The 18,562-nt window shown below is 32.7% G+C and overlaps 1 protein-coding gene across 1 annotated transcript; it reads left to right on the top strand.

Moving 5' to 3' along the window:
* Positions 1–4,380: 4,380 nt before the first annotated feature.
* On the top strand, positions 4,381–6,862 carry LOC148285466 (uncharacterized). Its single transcript, XM_088224797.1, has 3 exons — positions 4,381–4,587; positions 5,019–5,215; positions 5,838–6,862. Exons 1-3 carry the CDS (start codon positions 4,457–4,459, stop codon positions 6,815–6,817), a joined length of 1,308 nt encoding a protein of 435 aa, XP_088080923.1. The 5' UTR covers positions 4,381–4,456; the 3' UTR covers positions 6,818–6,862.
* Positions 6,863–18,562: the final 11,700 nt, after the last annotated feature.

An 18,562-nucleotide genomic window follows, 5' to 3' on the forward strand; every position in this document is an offset into this window, starting at 1 on the left:
AAATTGAAATAGGCACTAACAGAAAAACCCACCAAACCATGATAAGAAAAGAGAAACTTACAGTAAAATATTAGAAGGAAGATAGAACTTAATAACTAGAAAAATTACAACAAAATAATCAAAATAGGTGAGAAGACCGGAGTTTGACGTTTGCAAAAAGAATGCCATATTTGAAAAAATATTTATTTTTATGATTTGGAATACAAGCATAAACAAGTACCTAGGCACCTTCTTAAATTAGATATTGAATATTCACAATTTTTAATTTTGGATTTTAATCTCAAACAAGTACGTAGATGAAAAGTATTTTTCCAAGATCGTCGGGTCCGCTAGTACTAAATTTAATTTAATAAAAACGATACTGTATGTTAATATGGAATTTCAATGTACATATATATACCTACATATACGTAAGAACTATATCGACCAAATCTACGCTACTTTTATATTATGAAACATTGGATCAAGTAGGTGACTAACTAAAAAGTATATACGTTCGTTCAACCACGTTACAATCTATATAAAATGTGTAATGAGGTAAGTTCATACTAGTGACCAATCAAAATTATGAAAGTAATAAAAATTACATCACAAAAGATTTAAAGAGACTAGAAAAACAGTTAATGATAGGACTGTGTACTTTTTCGTGGTTTTTATAATACGTTTTTGTTTTATATTACCAAATCGCTTATGCTGTTATTATTTTACGACAAATCGTCTCACTGCGATTCTTTTGTTTGTTTTAGAATAGTCATTGTACGAGTATCAAGAAGAAAAAAACATGAGTTTAATTGTTAATATATAATGTACATATGTAATATTTATAATATATTTTTTTTATATTAAACTCTGTAGGAGTTTTTGGTAAAATCTCATAAGGGCGGGCATATTTTTTTATTTTATAAATTTATTAGCGGAACCCACAGACGTTGTCCTGCCCGACCGTTGGCTTGCCTGCTATTACCTTGGAAAAATACTTTTCATTGATAACCAGGTACCTAGGTACTTGTCTATGGTTGGATTCCAAAACATAAAATAATTAGTTTTCCAATATATAATTATTTTTGCAAATGTCAAACTCGGCCCTTCTCACCAACAGGGGTGCACTTTATTCATGAATTCGATTTGCAAAAATGTATTGAATTTTTATTAATATTATTTTAGTTTTACCAAAAATCCAATAAAAAGAAAGAAATGATAAGGAACTTAAGGAATGATTCTGATTGAGATCCATAAAAAGCGAATGTCGTTTTAAAAAATGAAATAAAAAACATCTTTCTATTTTTTTGCATATGCATTCTCGTCGAATGCAACCCTGGTAGGTCGATGGAAAAAACTTTATGCTTCCGACTTTTTTTTACAGAAAAAAATAATATCTACAAACCCGCGCAGTGCAAAGATCTACATTTCGCTGAAAACAGCACGTAAATCTCTTAAGCGGTTTAGGAGGAGTACAGTGACATCACGCGTACAGAAGAATTATATATATAAAGATTGCAAAAACAAGTATACATATTGAATTCCAGGGAATCTACAAAAATCTAGTGAATTAGATGATTAAAGCAGAGCGTCCTCTTGTTAGGATAGTCTCCATCTAACATTACTCAGCCTGTTCTAAGATAGAGATTTTTTATGTTTTAATATATAGGTAGTTCTTTACTAATACAGCAATAACAAAAAAACTACTTAATTATGAATGCATAGCTAACTAAATATAAGAATTTAATAATCATAATTATATACCCATTAAGTATATGTTTGGGCTAAGAATACATAATGTTACTTAAACATAAATAACATATTAATAAATACAATCAAAATACAAACATAAAGAAATGTAATACGTGAGAATATAAATAATATGTGTACCAATTATATAAAGTACCTAATTCGTTTTTACGTAAGAGTATATTTTTCATGAATGGATTTTTTTGGTTGGTGTAAACAAACTTTTTGGGATTCATATTGGATGTAAATCCCAAGGTATTTTTATGACGCTTTAATTATTAGTTTTTTTACTCAAAATTTTCCATTACAATTAAATATATAACATAGATAATTTTACATTAAAAAAATATATCAAAATTACAGGTTTGCATTTTTTAGGGAAGTAACACTGTTTAAAACATTTTTGCGTAATTTTTATTACAACGCACGCCGTTCTGTGACATTTTTATTTGTTTTTCCATACATACAGGTTGTTCTTTTACCCTGTAACATCCGAAACCACGATGATCAGTATGAGCAAGAAGACATATTGGCACATCAAAATACATTTTTAGAACGACTAAAATCTTAAAAAATAAAATATTTTAAAAAAGCAAATGGTTGCTTACTTCTGCAGGGGTGAAACGAGGAGGGGAAGGGGGGAGCCTGATACTGCGCCGCGCTCCCCTCACTTCTTCCCTGCAGAAGTTAGCAACCGTTTGTTTTTTTTAATATTTCATTTTTAAAAAAAATATTTGTTCTAAATATTTTTTAAATATGCTTATATGTCTTCTTGCCCATACTGATCATCGTGGTTTCGGATGTGATAGGGTTTAAAAAACATCCTGTATATACCACTTTCGGACAAAGGGATTTTGAGTTTTATTCTATTAAAATCTATAACCTACTTCCACCATCTATTAAAACAATTAGTAACGAGAAAATGGTTAAAAAGGCTATAAAAAAATGGATGGTCGAGCTAGGTAGAAGTTAAAAGGATTGTCTCATTCGCCCAAACCAATATTGAAGCAACTTCTCCACAAGTGTATAGCTTATGTTGGGTTTTTGTTATTTTCATTGTGCGTTTCATAATATAGATATACATAAATTAATTATAAACATAAATACGTAGTGTTTAAAACTGTCTGAATATTTTGTTCATTATCTCTGTTTATTTTACTAATAAAGGTCACTAAATGTCAATAAAATGCACCCTTTTAGACAGCTGGTAAACCACGTGAAAACACGAGACCATGACACAACGCATGGTTATATAATCACGTGTTTACACGGCTCCGGGATACAAAGCACAGAAAAAGGAGTGAGGCCCAGTATATGTGCAAACATTGCAATGCGCAATGTGGCTCTCCACAAAGGCCAATGTTGGCAAAACTATCATACAAAAATGACTTATTTGATTATTTTAAATAAATATGCGAAGTTTCAATTGATTTAACCTAGTATATTTATAATTATGACACTTTTAAGAAACCCTTCACAAAGCATGAAATTTCACAAAAATGGGCCGGGCACAGGGTAAATTCTATGTGTATTCGGCCGGTGATCAAAGTATTAAGTTAGTCTTCTTTGTTTATTCTCAAAGTATATTGTTAAGTGTCCTCGGCACGGGTAACCCCAGTGAGATCGCATTATTTTTATTATTAATTATAGTTTGTAAGAGATAAATATGAATGAATAAATAAAATAAATATATATATAAAATATTTCGATTTTTAGTTTTCTTTACCAAAAATTTTCCAATAATTACATCTCACATTATTCTACTTGTCTAAACCAAAATACTTGTTTATTTTGAAAGGTATCTTAACGTGAATAGGTTTACAAGTATGTATTCCAAATATGTGATTAAATATTCAAAGATTTCACTTTTTGCATCGAGTGATTGTACGTTGATGAAATTCTAAGATATACTTCCTTGAGTAAAAACTGGTTTGTCTTTAAAATATGGAGATGAGCGAATGACACACCAGAGAGTGGTTATTGATACGATAAATGCAAGATTTATTGTTTGAAAAAATATGTATTTGTTCATGTGAACATTAATATAGTATTATTCTGACCTTGAACCGTCTGATTTTCCATACAAATATTACCTACGTATTGTTCGTAAACTTGAAGCTCCTTTTGTCAGATTTCTCATATAAATTATTGAGGATACAGCTTCTAATGATTAATGTATCTTTGAATACAGTTCTGTGCGTGAAAATGAGTGGAGATAAGTCCGTCTCCTTGTTTACTGATAAACATAATGATTTTTTCAAATGTTTACCATGAGGAATGTTCCGCTAAAGTTTCGCGGTCTGGCCCTGAAACATCCTGTACAATAGGGTATTATCACTCGGGAGGAATATCAGATTTAACCTACTCTACGAATAAAAGATTTTTAAAGATTCTCCTAGTGTTTATATAAGCTCTTAAAATGAATATTTTCATTCATTATTTTCGTTTGGAAAATAAGGTCCATCGAAAACGATTCTTTCGTAAGTTGGTTATAAATTTCGTCACAGAACTTCACGAGTAATGCATTCATTTTAATGTTGGTAATGCCACAGGCCTCAGATAGAAAAATAAGGAGAGTTGTCTATGCATATTATCTTAAGCCCCCCCCCCTTACCCACTCCACTCTCCAGTTCCAGACGTTGACAGATGAAAGTGAAAACGGATTTCATATCGAATTAATTTGATTATTTTATGTTTTTCAACCTTTTCTAAATTAATTCAATTTATTATGACGGACAGTGGCTTTGTACAAGGACAATCTGACAATTTACCGCATATTGATGTGTTTATGATGACTAATTACTTTACAAGTAACGCGAGTTTTATAAGCGCCGAAATTCGAGGTGTTAAAGCTTTCAGGTAAGAAATTAATACTATAATTTATCATATAATTATATATATAGTGTTGTATAGTATGGTTTGTTGTTAAAAATTGCTTTTATATTACTTTATAAACATTCTTTCGAATTCAGCTTTGTCGACTGAATACATAACCTCAATGTGTGAATATTGTTATTTTGGTCATCCAACAATCTGTTTTTTTTTTGTTTTGTAGAACTGTTTGGAATTTTTTAATGATTTTTAAGATTCTTTTCGGTTTTACGAAGTAAACTGACCTACTTTCGTATAAAAATTTCCCTGGAAGGGTAGCCGGAAGTCGTTTTTCTCTACTCGAGGTGAACGCGATATGGATGTCAAATAATATTTTATAATCTCTGGGTTCTTTTAAAAATACTAAAATTGATTACTTAAATTTACAGTTAGTAGTAACATGTTTGTTAAAATTTTAGATCGACAAGAGAAAACTACGGTGACAATTCGATAGGATATGTCCAAGTAAAACATACTGGCGACATTTGTACCGTAAAGGCTCGTGTAACTCCGGAACACAAAGTACGAGCCAAAGCCTATGCAGTCACATTAATATGTAATGAAGTGCAAGAAACAATTGAATCATGCCAGTGTCATGATTGTCCAGCTTCTCAAGGTATTATATTACAAAATGAAACACTCCTATATCTTGACTGTCAAACTAAGACTCGACGTATATATTTGCCAACGCATATTGTATTAGTCAAGGCCAAAAAAAGGTTAATTTCCTATTTATTAACACAGGTCGCGGGTAATTCATATTATATTTAGGAAAGTCCATGAAGAGAAGAATGCACACAGATAATATTTTTCATTATTTTCTGTTGTAAAATTTATTCTCAACATTTTTTATTAATAAAAAAGAAATATTGGCGTTTTTATAATTTACCCAAATATTTAAATTTTGATGGCCATTTTCAACGAGTTGTAAATAACTCACTATTAGAAAATGGAAACCATGATGGAGTAGAGTGGGGCTCGAACCTCGGACCTCTGATCCGTGAGTCTGCAACACTAGCCACGGGACCACAACCCGATTCATTGGATTTGAACATGGATTTTAATAATTGTACTCGACGCCAGTTTTTCAACCCAGTATCTAAATTATTATTTTTATTAACTAAAAATCATTGTAAAATTTATATTTGAAACATAAAGTTTGTGATTTTTCATGTTAAATAATGTAGTTATATTGTTTTAAGTTCGTTGTGTTAATTTTGTTTATTTTTAATTTACAGGAGGATGCAAACATGCTTTAGCATTTGTGGCGTGGCTCAACAGGCGTTCTGAGGAACCCTCGAGGACGTCAACTGAGTGTTATTGGAGAAAATCCAAGATGGCTGCGATTGGAACCTCAAAAAAGTTCATTAAAGCCAAAGAAATAGGAAAGGACCCGCATCCCAATTTTGCTATCCATGCGTTAGATAACAATTTCTTTGCCGAATTTATAAATAAAACAATTCGGCTGGGAGTATTTAACAGCCAGTTAACTAAATACTACAGCCCAGCCACTGAAATTGAAAAACATTGTATTAATTACCTTGTGTATGAATTTATTAAAACAAGAGATATTTGGTCTGCAGATGATATTATAAACTACTGCCGGTTAAATATGAATGAAAAATCATGTAAAATGGCAGCCAATGCCACCCTGCACCAAGCCGACTGTGCTTTATGGTATAGCCTACGATTTGGCAGGATAACTGCATCCAAACTCTATGAGGTTGCAAATTGCGGTACAGTAGATGGGACACTTATCGAAACTATTCTTGGTGGTAGAATAATTGAAACTGTAGCAACGAAGCGTGGTCAACTTCTCGAAGCGGAAGTTTTAGAAATTTTACAAAAGGACTTGAAAATAAAATTTAATAAATGTGGCCTCCTGCTTTCCAAGGAACTTCCCATATTTGGAGCCTCTCCGGATGCGATAGCTGATCATTTTGTAGTGGAAGTTAAATGCCCTTCAACAGAGTTATCTGCAAAACGATATTTTGTTCATGGGAAGGAACCCAATGCAAGATGTATGATGCAGATGCAACTGCAAATGCATTTGGCAAATAAAAAAAAAGCACTTTTCTGTGTGGCTGCGCATGATTTCGAATTGACAAAAAACATAACAAAATTGTATGTAGATTATAATGAAACACTCTGCAAAAGTTTTATAGATAGAGCTCAAAAGTTTTGGTGTCTAGCTATATTTAAAAAATTATTATTATAAACTTATTTATGAATAAAAACTTTTTTTATGAATACAACTTAAACATTTCTCCTTAAGTAAAATTATATTATTTTAACAAGTGACTAACATAATATGGTGTACAATGGATAACGAAAGTTTCTACTTTATTATTGTATGAAAGAACATTTTTCGTTGTAAGCATTTCCTTTTTTTTTTTAAATTTGTTAAAATCAACCTTTCTTTGTTTTTTTTATTTACTGCTTCATCCATTATACAAGTAATCACATCAACAGATTCATTTCCTTGAAATTTATACTTCTTCAATTTTAAATTTCCCACTTGTAAGTCATGATGAAAGTACATAAGACAGGCAACATTAAGGTATGAATGTAAATAAAATGTGCATATATTTAGTACGCAGGTTTTATTTTATGAGTTACATTATAGTTACAGTAAAAAATTAATCAAATAAAAAAACATTTAGCCATGAGAGCATAAATCCCATATTTTTTCATAAATACAATATTGAAAATGAAAATAAAAGCACTTTGTTTATAACCGCTTAATATTTATTTTATTACTGATCAGTTTCAAAGCCACACAAGCCTCCTTATAAGGGTTTAATTTAGTAAACCTTGATAAGAAAGCTTGTGTAGCTTTGAAACCAGTTCGTAGTAAAATAAATATTAGTGGTTAGAAACAAATTATAAGAATGAATAAAAAAAATATGTTTCATTTTTGGGTGATACTGTGTGTGTTAGATTTGTTGCGACGTTTCGGCTACCATTGCAGGAACCATCTTCAGGGTAAACTGTAGCTCAGTTTCCCTGAAACTCAGTTTACCCTAAAGATGGCTCCTGCAATGGTAGCCGAAACGTCGGAACAAATCCAACACACACGGTATCACCCTAAAAGAAACATATTGATAACAGTGACCGTAAAAACCTTCGCACCTATTTGAATAAAAACAAATGTACTGCTTCAAATGTAAAAAAATACAATTACGTATATTTATATTTATGTATTATTTTTCAAATAGGTAATATTACGTTTACATACAATGTTTGCAGATTTATTCATTTATTAAAACTCCTTGCAAATTCACTAGTCCACACACAATTATTACAATTTCATCCATTAAAAAAATGTGATTATAATGGACACCTGCGTACATTTGTGTCATTGCGAATTCTCTGATTCTACTTATAACACGCTCAACGTGGATCCGTAATGCAGCTATTTGCTTGGCTCGCTGCACTTCCTGGGGTGTACACTGAACTCCTGCAGATACGCTGGGCGGCCGCACGAGCTGGCATTGCTTGCTTTCCAGAAGTTTGGATATGTTTTTAAATCCTCTGTCACCCATTATGTGAGTACCTGGTTGCAAATGACTAATATATCCACTATTTTCAACTATGTCAGTGTCCGTTGCACGTCCACCATATCCGCAAGACACAAAATTTATTAATCCGTCAGGAGTGCAAGATAAAAGGTATTTAAGAGTATTTGTATGTTTATACTCGGACCAAGTTAAAGCTTGATTTGTAGGATCTGACGGCTTATGAATTTGTATTTCAAAGCAATCGATAATTGATTGCACTTTCGAATATCTTGATATAAATGAAATAGGTAATTTGTACCTAATTTTCTCAGCAGATGGCCAACAAATCATTTCTTTTAAGCAAGGAGCTAGAATTTTCACAGTTGTTGTGAATATCCGACCTATTGTACTTATGGACATCCCAAATTGAAGAGCAAGAATAGCATAAGACTCGCCAAGTTTAATTTTTTTTAGAGTAATCATAATAGCTAAAGCGTCACAATTTACTTTAGAAGTTATATATTCTATGAGGTGATACATATTTTTAGGTAATCCTAAACATAATTTAGGATTTTGTTTTAAAATTAAAACATTTCCCTCTCTCATGTTACATGAAGTCAAGTTAATTTGATCTTCAGAACCTAAACTAGATTTAATGGACATATCTGAAATGTTTTCTTTGTCAGACTCATTTTCTTCATCAGACACAGCAGAGACTGATGTAGAATCTTCTTTACAAAATTTAATTTTAATATTTTTTTTTATAGGTGAGCAAGCAATTGTCTTGTACTCTAGACGAGTTGAAGTCGATTTGCTTCTAACTGTAGGCATTTTTTGCAAACCAACTTGAATTCCTTTATTATGCTGGCTTAAAGGCACAGATATATTGGTACGTGGTGACACTGACATAGAATATGATGTACTCGCACAGGGTAAAGGCGCAGGTGTAACGGTGCGAGCTGGTGGGGACACAGAGAACACGCGAGGCACCTCGGTACACGGTAACGGTGACACTAATACGTGCTGTACAGAATACGATGAACTCGTACAGGGCAAAGTCTCGGGAGTAAAAGTGCGATGCGGCGGCGACATGGAGAACACTCGAGGCACAGAGTAGGACGTGGAAGGTAGAGGCTCAGGAGTACTGGGGTGTGGCTGCCATTGCGTTGAATAGGTATCACGTGTGGAGGCGTCAACGGACCCTTGTGCACATCCCACAAATGATGAAAGTGGCTCTTCATTTTCGCCACTAAAAATATGTGGAATCGCGTGATTCTTCAAAAATGGACGGCCTCCCATTAAAGTAAATTTAAGATAGTTTTGTATATCTTCTTTTATCTATAAAATAAATGTAATATTTTATAAAAAAATTCATTGCCCATGGATCTAAGTCATACACATAGTGTACCATGATTTGTGAGCCACGAAATTGGAAATTAATCCTCACACTGAGAAAATTAAAATGTGAATTTCAGGTTTTGACATTAATTTGTATATTAATAATATGCTCTGAACGCATAGTTTCTATAAAATTGTTACTGAAAGTCTAATATTTCTATTCATTGTACATATAAAACGGTATACTCAACGAATTCGTGTTATAATACTTACATTAAATAAAATATTTTATAAAAAAATTCATTGCCCATGGATCTAAGTCATACACATTGTGTACCATGATTTGTGAGCCACGAAATTGGAAATTAATCCTCACACTGAGAAAATTAAAATGTGAATTTCAGGTTTTGACATTAATTTGTATATTATTAATATGCTCTGAACGCATAGTTTCTATAAAATTGTTACTGAAAGTCTAATATTTCTATTCATTGTACATATAAAACGGTATACTCAACGAATTCGTGTTATAATACTTACATTAAAATGGTCCTCACAGAAATAAACATTGGTTTTGGCTGAATATATTTTGATGCTTTTAATCGCCCGACACCACTTCTCTGCCATTACTGGGTTCTTGGGTAAGCGAAAAAATAGTTTTTTCGGCATATCTTTTGATGTATTTCTGCATTTAGGCACAACGCATCGATAATACATCTTAAAATTGATAAATCAAAACTCGTAGCGTCTAATAATTGACAAGACGCCGCAAATGTAAACATACGACGCATAGAAAAAAGAAGCTATCTACAATACCCTATAAAATCCATAGACATTGATGAAAAAGAAATCCGATGACGTCACAAAACATTCGAAGACGTCATACTTGATGACGTCACGAGCTGTTTGTTTTTGGCACCATTCAAATTACTAGAATTTAATCCTTTATATCTCCCTTATTTCTTAACAGATTTCAAAAAGAATAATACCGATCGGCGTGTGATTTTTTAGATTAATTTAAAAGCTAATAAAAAAAATCCATGATAATAGCCCATTGTCTCACACTCTTCACGTTTCACTCTCGATAATATGTACATGTATATTCGGGAACAAGAGAGGCAATTTCACGCGTCACACGCGCGAGTAGCAAAGTTTCTAGTATTTCTCTTAGACGCCAAAAAACAAAAAAGCTTTCATTAAAAAAGTATGGAAAAATAATGTTTATAGCCAATGGGCAATTATCATGTATTATTAGCTAGTATATTAATCTAAAAAATCACAAGCCGATCGGTACTATTCTTATTAAAATATGTTAATAAATAAGGGAGATATAAAGGATTAAATTCTAGTAATTTGAATGGTGCCAAAAACAAACAATTCGTGACGTCATCAAGTATGACGTCTTCGGATGTTTTGTGACGTCATCGGATTTTTTTCATCAATGTCTATGGAGTATTGTAGATAGCTTCCTTTTTCTATGTGTCGTTTGTTCACATTTACGGCGTCCTGTCACCTGTCACTTATCAAACGCTACGAGTTGTGATTTACACTTTTCATGATTAATTGAATTAATTTAAAAGAGGTTGACAACCATAAAATAATAAAAGAAATTCGAGATGTAAGATGTAATCCGTTTTCACTTTCATCTGTCAGCTGCCAGTGCCTGGAACTAGAGTGTGGAGTGGGTAAGGGGGGAGCTTAAGATAATATGCATAGATAACTCTTCTTATATTTCTATCTGTGGCCTGAGGCATTACCAACATTAAAATGAATGCATTACTCGTGAACTTCTGTGACTAAATTTATTTCCAACTTACGAAACGATAGTTTTCGAAAGACCTTATTTTCCAAACGAAAATAATGAATGAAAATATTAATTATAAGGGCTTATATGAACACTAGGAGAATCTTTAAAAAATCTTTTATTTGTAGAGTAAGTTAAATCCGATATTCCTCCCGAGTGATAATACGCTATTGTCTCAAACTCCTTACGTCTCACTCTCGATAATACATGTATATTCGGGAACGAGAGAGACAATTTCACGCGTCACACGCGCGAGCAGCAAAGTTTCTAGTATTTCTCCCAGACGCCAAAAAACAAAAAAAAATCTTTCATTAAAAAAGTATGGAAAAATAATGTTTATTGCCAATTCTTTATTTTAAAAACGCTCTCTGATATAAATGGGCTTGCGATTTTTTGTATTTCGCGGCGGACGGTTCATAAAGCTTTACAAAGAAAGTAAAGTTCGTAAATTAACATTCAAAAGTGGTAATAGACCTAATATTCTCCTCAAGCAAGGACACTATTGTTTGTCCCAGCATCAAACCGATTGTCCAGAATTTCGGAGGACAGGATAATGGACACAGACATTGTACGAGAGATCACTGCGCGCGCGTGCATTGTCCCCGTGTTAACGCGCACGGACAGGACAGCAGGACAATAGCCACTTGCTCGGCATTTTTTCTCGGATTGCTTTGGAAAAATGCTTTTAATTATTTAGATCGTCCTCCAATAATTTCAATACATCTCATCAAAAAAGAAATAATATTTTTCGCTGCCTTGTTCGTAACAATTGTAATGCACGTCGTCGCGTATTAATTTTCGCTGCGTTCCACGTGTGAACTACGGACGAATTGTTGTATTGTCGCATTGTTTTGTTCTTTCAAAAAACAAAAGAATGTATATTCTCTTAGACAGTCAGGCTGTTCTAAAAGGACTGAACCCTGTCGAGATCAATTCTAAATTAACTTTAGTATGCCTACGGGCGCTTGATTGTGTCGGTGAGTGTAAAGCTAGGGTTTCCTAGGACAGCGGTGCCCGTATTTTAACGGCCGTAGTGAACGGTGATGCAGTGGACAGCCGTCGTAAAGGTGACTAGAGTGTGGTTTTCTAGGAAAACGGTGTTATCAACACCATTTAACACCGTTTTCCTAGGAAACCACTCTCTAATCACCTTTACGACGGCTGTCCACTGCATCACCGTTCACTACGGCCGTTAAAATACGGGCACCGCTGTCCTAGGAAACCCTAGCTTAACAGTGTGACGTTAATTTGGGTACCTGGACACTCAAACATCGACGGTAACGAGACAGCTGATGAATTGGCAAGGGACAGCCCCAATAGGCCCTGAGCCCTTCTGTGGGTTGCCCAAATGTTCTTTTCGTAACGAGCTTAGGTCATGGGCCAGGAAGCAGAGCATTATGCCCTGGCAAAAAGTACCTGGTCAGCAGTCAGCACCATGCGAAGGAACTGATAAAAGGGGTCCTCGCAAAGGTTTGCCTTTGACCTAATAAAGCTCAGCCGAAATCAAGTGAGGGTTATCACCAGAGCCCGCCCAGGGCACTGCAGATTAAATAAACACCTTGCTAGAATGAACCTTTCCGAAACTTCTAGATGTAGGTTCTGCAGTGCAGATGAGGAAACACCTAAACAAATTCTACGTGGATGTGATGCTTTGACAGTTGTCAACAGGCCTTCCGTTTCAATAGAAGAGTGTTCGGCATTTTGTTCCCTACTTTGGTTTATTTTACCAATTGTCTGCGCTATATTTATCATGTATGATACTACCTCTCGTGTGAGTTCTTTATTACTTATCACCGATGGGATGTCGCAAAGATCTTTACCCAGGCATCTGCATCGCGCTTCCAGCGGTTGTCTTTGAAAGCTAAAAAAGGATCTGGGCTTGGAGGGGGAGATTTCGCAAAATGTAAGACTCTTTATAGACCTGGGTTTAGAGGGTGAGAACTATTCACGGGGACCCGTCACAAAAGATCTTCACAGGTCGCAGTGACGTCAGGAGCTTGAATAGCACTGACCCCCACCTCTAAGAATAAGAATAGTCTTGTTCTGCGCGGTCAAAGCTGTTCACGGAGCTGGATCAAGACGATATTTTCATTGTCCTCGTGTAAACCCATGTTTACTTTCAAAACCAGAGATGCTACGAATGATGATTTGGGCGAATACCGAATATTCGGTCATGCTCTCGGCCGATTCGCCGAATATTCGGCGGCCGAATGTTCGGTAATGGATGTGTGCATTTGCGCGTGACAGGTTACGACCTGTCTCATTGTGCGTGCGGGAGTAAAGAGGCGGGCGTACTTATTAGAAATGATTATTAGTAATTAGTCATCATTTCTTCATTGTACATCATGGCATAATTTAATAAAAAATCGCCTGTTTGGGAATATTATGAGATTTGAAGTGAAGATAATAAACTGGCTGTGTGTTTGCTGTGTAACAATAAGATCTCTAGGCCTAGAGAGAGGTAACTATTCTTATGCTGATAAAGAGTCAATGTAAAATATTTATAGTCTACAAAAACGTAGAACTAATATTGATTCCATATATATGCTCGCCATATTAAATGGAATAATTGATGTTCCATCATTACTGGGACAAGTAAAATTCTATATTCCGACTCGTAGGTTGAGGAACAGTGAAGTACTGTTCATCGATCAGTATAGAACAAACTGTGGCCTTAATTCTCCAGTATTTCTCGTATTGTTAACTCAAGACAAGATCTGGACTTTTTTGGTTTAAGTTAACAGCGATTTAAACGAGTACTAAATAAATAGTCCAGATCTTGACTTGATGTCCTTTAAGTTTGTCAATGCTTCTTTTCTTTTTTTTAAATGTTTTTAACTATTCTTTTATTGTAATATTAAAACCCTATAAATTGTATAAATGGCCAACGTCCGTTAATAAAGTAAATAAATAAATCTCGAGAGTCATTGTTTATGAGGAAAAGCGCAATCGTTTGCTACCAACCAATGCTGAAAAATGATTTTTACTATCACAACTTACTACTGAGAGATTTTAAGTATTCAATAAATAATTTGTGATTAAGATAGATGCATTATTGAGCAATATGTGCGGTTTTGATGATTCGGTATTCGACCGAATAGTACGCAGTATTCAGCCATGGCATCTCTACTCAATACTAGAGATGCAATGCGGTTAAATTATCGCGGTATTTTACGGGAATTTTACCAGATTTGAGTAAAATACGGTATTTTTTGGTATTTTTCGGTAAGAAACGAATTTGACGTACTAATTTTTATTTTTCAAATATATTACAAATACGAGTAGCTTTTTTTAGGACACTTTACATGCGAAAACCAGGTTTAGATCCATCGAGGGGTTGTCGAGATTTATTACAAGTATGGGACGTTCAAGGTCATTCGGTATGTACTTTTTTTGATAAAAAAGGTTACTATGTTTTAAAACTTAACAAGATCGGTGGACATAGGGTCCTTAGTAAAACCTTAAGTTTGTGACCTTGAACGACCACCTCTCATGCCGCGATTTTAAAAAAATGGTGCTTAGAATCAGTTTTTTGTGTTTAATTACGTCCCTGTAGATTTTAGAAAAAAATATATAAAAGTCTGAGAAAATAAAATTTACTTAAAAATTGTAATTTTTTTTTTTTCTTTGGGCCAATATTTTCCAAGATACACGTTTGAAAATCAAATACATTTTATCACAATAGCGAAAAAGCGGTATTTACACCAACTTTTTACTAATTATTTGATAGTTGACCTACGAAAAGTCATCATCATCATCATCATTCCATGTCCGCTACCTAATCGGAGCATATGGTGTTTACAAAAATCCTCCAGGCATCTCGGTCGACTGCCAGCTCCTGTGCTTCCTCACAAGTCAGGTTCGCATCTCGTAGCTGTGACATGAACTACCAACATAATTAGCAGTGGAGGTCTAAGACGTCGAGAACTTGATGCCTTGTTAAGCAGGCTAACCTGAAGTAGCATTATATAATATTAAATTATTTTTATAATATAATGTACACTGTTTAAAGTATTTCTAATACCAACAACCTGTATATTTGTATTTTTTTATTTTTTTTAAATTTAACTTTTTGTACATAATGTTATTTGTACATTGGCGGGCTTATTGCCAATTGGCAATTTCTTCCAACCAACCTATAAAATAAAAGTTTTATTTTTATAATTCAAGTTACAGAACATATTTATTTATTTATTTATTTATTATTTATTTATTAATGAAATCATACAGTCCTTATATAAAAAACAAGGTACAAAAGAACAATTTTAAAAAGTAAGACCAATTACAGATTTCACACTAAGAATGCAGGAGGAGAGGGGAAAAATAATTTAATTCTAAAAAAGTAAAAATAAAAATATTACATAAAAAGTTCATAAAAAGGAGAAGACATTGTAAAGCTACTCTACTTTCCTCCCTCTCTCTCTGCTTCCATGAACATTTCAATTTAATTGTAAAAAAAATCACAACTAACAATAAATTATTCGATGCAGGTAGTAGATGTAGGTAAGTATAAATTAAGGGTTGAAATCAAATTATTAAAATTAAAAGTAAAAGTTAAAATTAAAATGAAAAGTTTAAATTAAAATTAAGTTAAAAGTTTAAATTAAAAGTTAAAATTAAGAATTAAAATTAAAAAGTTAAAATTGAAAGACAAAATTAAGAATCAATCATCATATTCATTAGAAAAAAAAAATGTAAAGTAAAATTACGTAATTTTACATCCATACTCAATACTTAAAAGTTTGGAAATTTATTCAGAGTCATTATAAGTTTGTTTTAAATATGCGTACCCAGCAAATGTAATCATTACTAACTTTATAATTACTTACTTTAGTTTTTTTATCAATCGTCTCTCCAGGCACAATTTTTTAATCCTCCTTAATGTGTTTTTCGCTTCATCACAGTAAGCCTCGGGCCGAAATTGATCATTGTAATGCTACATGGCGAGGTTGCATCATATTGAGATTTGAACGCGTTAATTATTCTGGTTTAATCCAATCTTTTACGCAATTCAACAAAATATTAAAATCACTAATTGCTAATAGCCCAGACGTCGGGTCAGTAAATTGCGCTCTAGCTGGAAATGATTCAAAGAATTTAAATCACAAGTGTGTTAGATAGAGCTGTTAGTTGCTAATAACATATTTATTTATTTTATTTGGGAAATCAACAGTTCTACATACATATTTATAGTAAACAAACAGATATAGTGTATAAACTCAGAACGAATAACAGATTTCCACAAAGTATACAAAGTTAGTAAAGAAAATAAATTACCGATCAAATAAATACGTATAAGTTTTTACATATAAAAATGTTATTTTCATGTACTTTTATGTAAATATTTTTCAATAATCAAAGATTTTTTAAATATTTATTTTAAGAACATTAAGTTACTGTAAATTGGGCGGGATAAGGACAAGAATGCTTTAAGAGAGGATAAGGAGGGGAAGGGAGATGTCCATATTTGTTATTACAATGTCTACTAAGTTACATAATGCATTTTTAGTGTAAATTTTAAATCTGACAGAGTGATGTTTGTGTAATCTATATCTTTAAATTTTGCATTGTACACTGAAAAAGTCCTACAAAAAAGCATTTTTAACATACGATGTTTTACTTATTGGTACATGAAACAGGCGGTACGGTCTACAAATCCTGGCTGGCACATGTATTGTTATTAAACTAAGTAGTTCTGCACAGTCAACTATTCCTGTCATAATTTTGCAAAGCAGTAGTTGGTCCGCACACACTGCGATATTGTAGAGAAATGATTCCATGGAAGGTGGAGGCAGTGAGAGTTGGTACATAAGAAATATCGGTTTCGTATATCATATTCTTAACATATTACAACAGAGATAAAGAACATTTTAGAGAAAGTAATATAGAAGTCTAGGCATCTACAGGGTTTTATGACCTGTCATTGGCTGGTTTAAGTGACCACTTTACACCGTGTACTGTGTAACATTCACCATTCTGCCCATATTTGAACATATATATTCCTTCAATTCTTTCATCTGTTGATGTTTGTAAAGTTAACAGCTCCCCAGGGAGTTGAATCCAGTCCGTGTCTACAAAAATTTGGACAAACTCAAAATATTGTTCTTAATTAGGGCTAGTTTTCCGTTTTATTTCATCGTGTGATTGGCTAAGAGGCCTCGTCGTGCTCAAATTAAAATCATGCAAAAATCACTACTCTAGTGCCATAATCCACGGAGAAAATACGGGAATACGAAGAAAAGTCAGACTGCGTTTTACCCTGAGCCTTTTAAAATTATGACAATCAACTCATGCTCAACGCGAATTTAGTCATTCTTAAATCGTCAGCCGTGTTTCGACGTGACCTTGACATTTAATTCGAAACCAAAAGAAAGGAAATAGATTAGATCTTGTCTTGAGGTAAAAAAAAAATCGCATAAAACATCAACAAACATTTTATTTGTATTTCGAAATTGCATAATTTATTTTGTCATAATTAACGGTACAGTGGGGAAATATCACAGACTACGAATACCGATAAAAATATGTGAAGAGAATTTAGAAAAAATCATTGTGTTTTCAAAATCAATATGTATATTTTGCAGAAATGTTTTCATACGTAACTTTAAAAAAGAAATTATAAAAAACGTCCCTAGAAAAACACGACATGTGTGGTGATAATTGATGATAATAACAATGAAATATATAATATTGATATTAAATTGTAGATGTACTGTACTTTAGATAGATGTACTTTATTTTTTAATATGTTTTTTTTTTCTCTTTCTGCTATACACATATATGAATTTTTTTACTATGACTTTAAATATGTTTCTTACTATGTATTCTGTTTTTATTTCGCATTTTACTGAGTTTCAAAATATTTTTATATTTTTAATAGTTTTTACTATGTTTTCACTACATTTATTACTTTGTTTTTTTTTTCTTCGTTTTTTTGCTACATTTTTACCCTGTTTTTACTATGTTTTTACTACATTTTTACTTCATTTTTTACCATATTTTTACTCCATTTTTTACTTTGTTTTTCACTTTGTCTTGTATTAATTTTTTTTATATTTTTCTGACTGTCTTAGAACGAGGTAAATAACCCTAGTTAGGCAGTCAAAGCAACTTTGTATGAATTATAAGTTTGTGTATGTAATAAAATGATAATAAATAAATAAATAGATTTGTGAATAAAAATCTTGGGAAGAAAAATTGCTTAAAACATTTTTGTGTTACTTTTATTACTAGGGTAATAGTTTTTAATGTGTCTTTTTTTTGTAAAATTTTGATAGCAAAAATAATTAAAATGAAAATTTTATTTCTTTTTTTGGTTCTG

Source organism: Micrasema longulum, unplaced genomic scaffold (assembly GCF_059751315.1).
Source record: "Micrasema longulum isolate JH-2025_06_02 unplaced genomic scaffold, ASM5975131v1 h1tg000034l, whole genome shotgun sequence".
In the NCBI taxonomy this organism is placed as follows: Eukaryota; Metazoa; Arthropoda; class Insecta; order Trichoptera; family Brachycentridae; genus Micrasema; species Micrasema longulum.

What these genes read in the sequence shown, in the direction of transcription:
- LOC148285466 (XM_088224797.1), top strand. Translation starts at nt 4,457, where the DNA reads ATGACGGACAGTGGCTTTGTACAAGGACAATCTGACAATTTACCGCAT. An exon ending in CGAGGTGTTAAAGCTTTCAG is followed by an intron (nt 4,588 to 5,018) that starts GTAAGAAATTAA and finishes TTAAAATTTTAG; the next exon opens with ATCGACAAGAGAAAACTACG. An exon ending in TGATTGTCCAGCTTCTCAAG is followed by an intron (nt 5,216 to 5,837) that starts GTATTATATTAC and finishes TTTAATTTACAG; the next exon opens with GAGGATGCAAACATGCTTTA.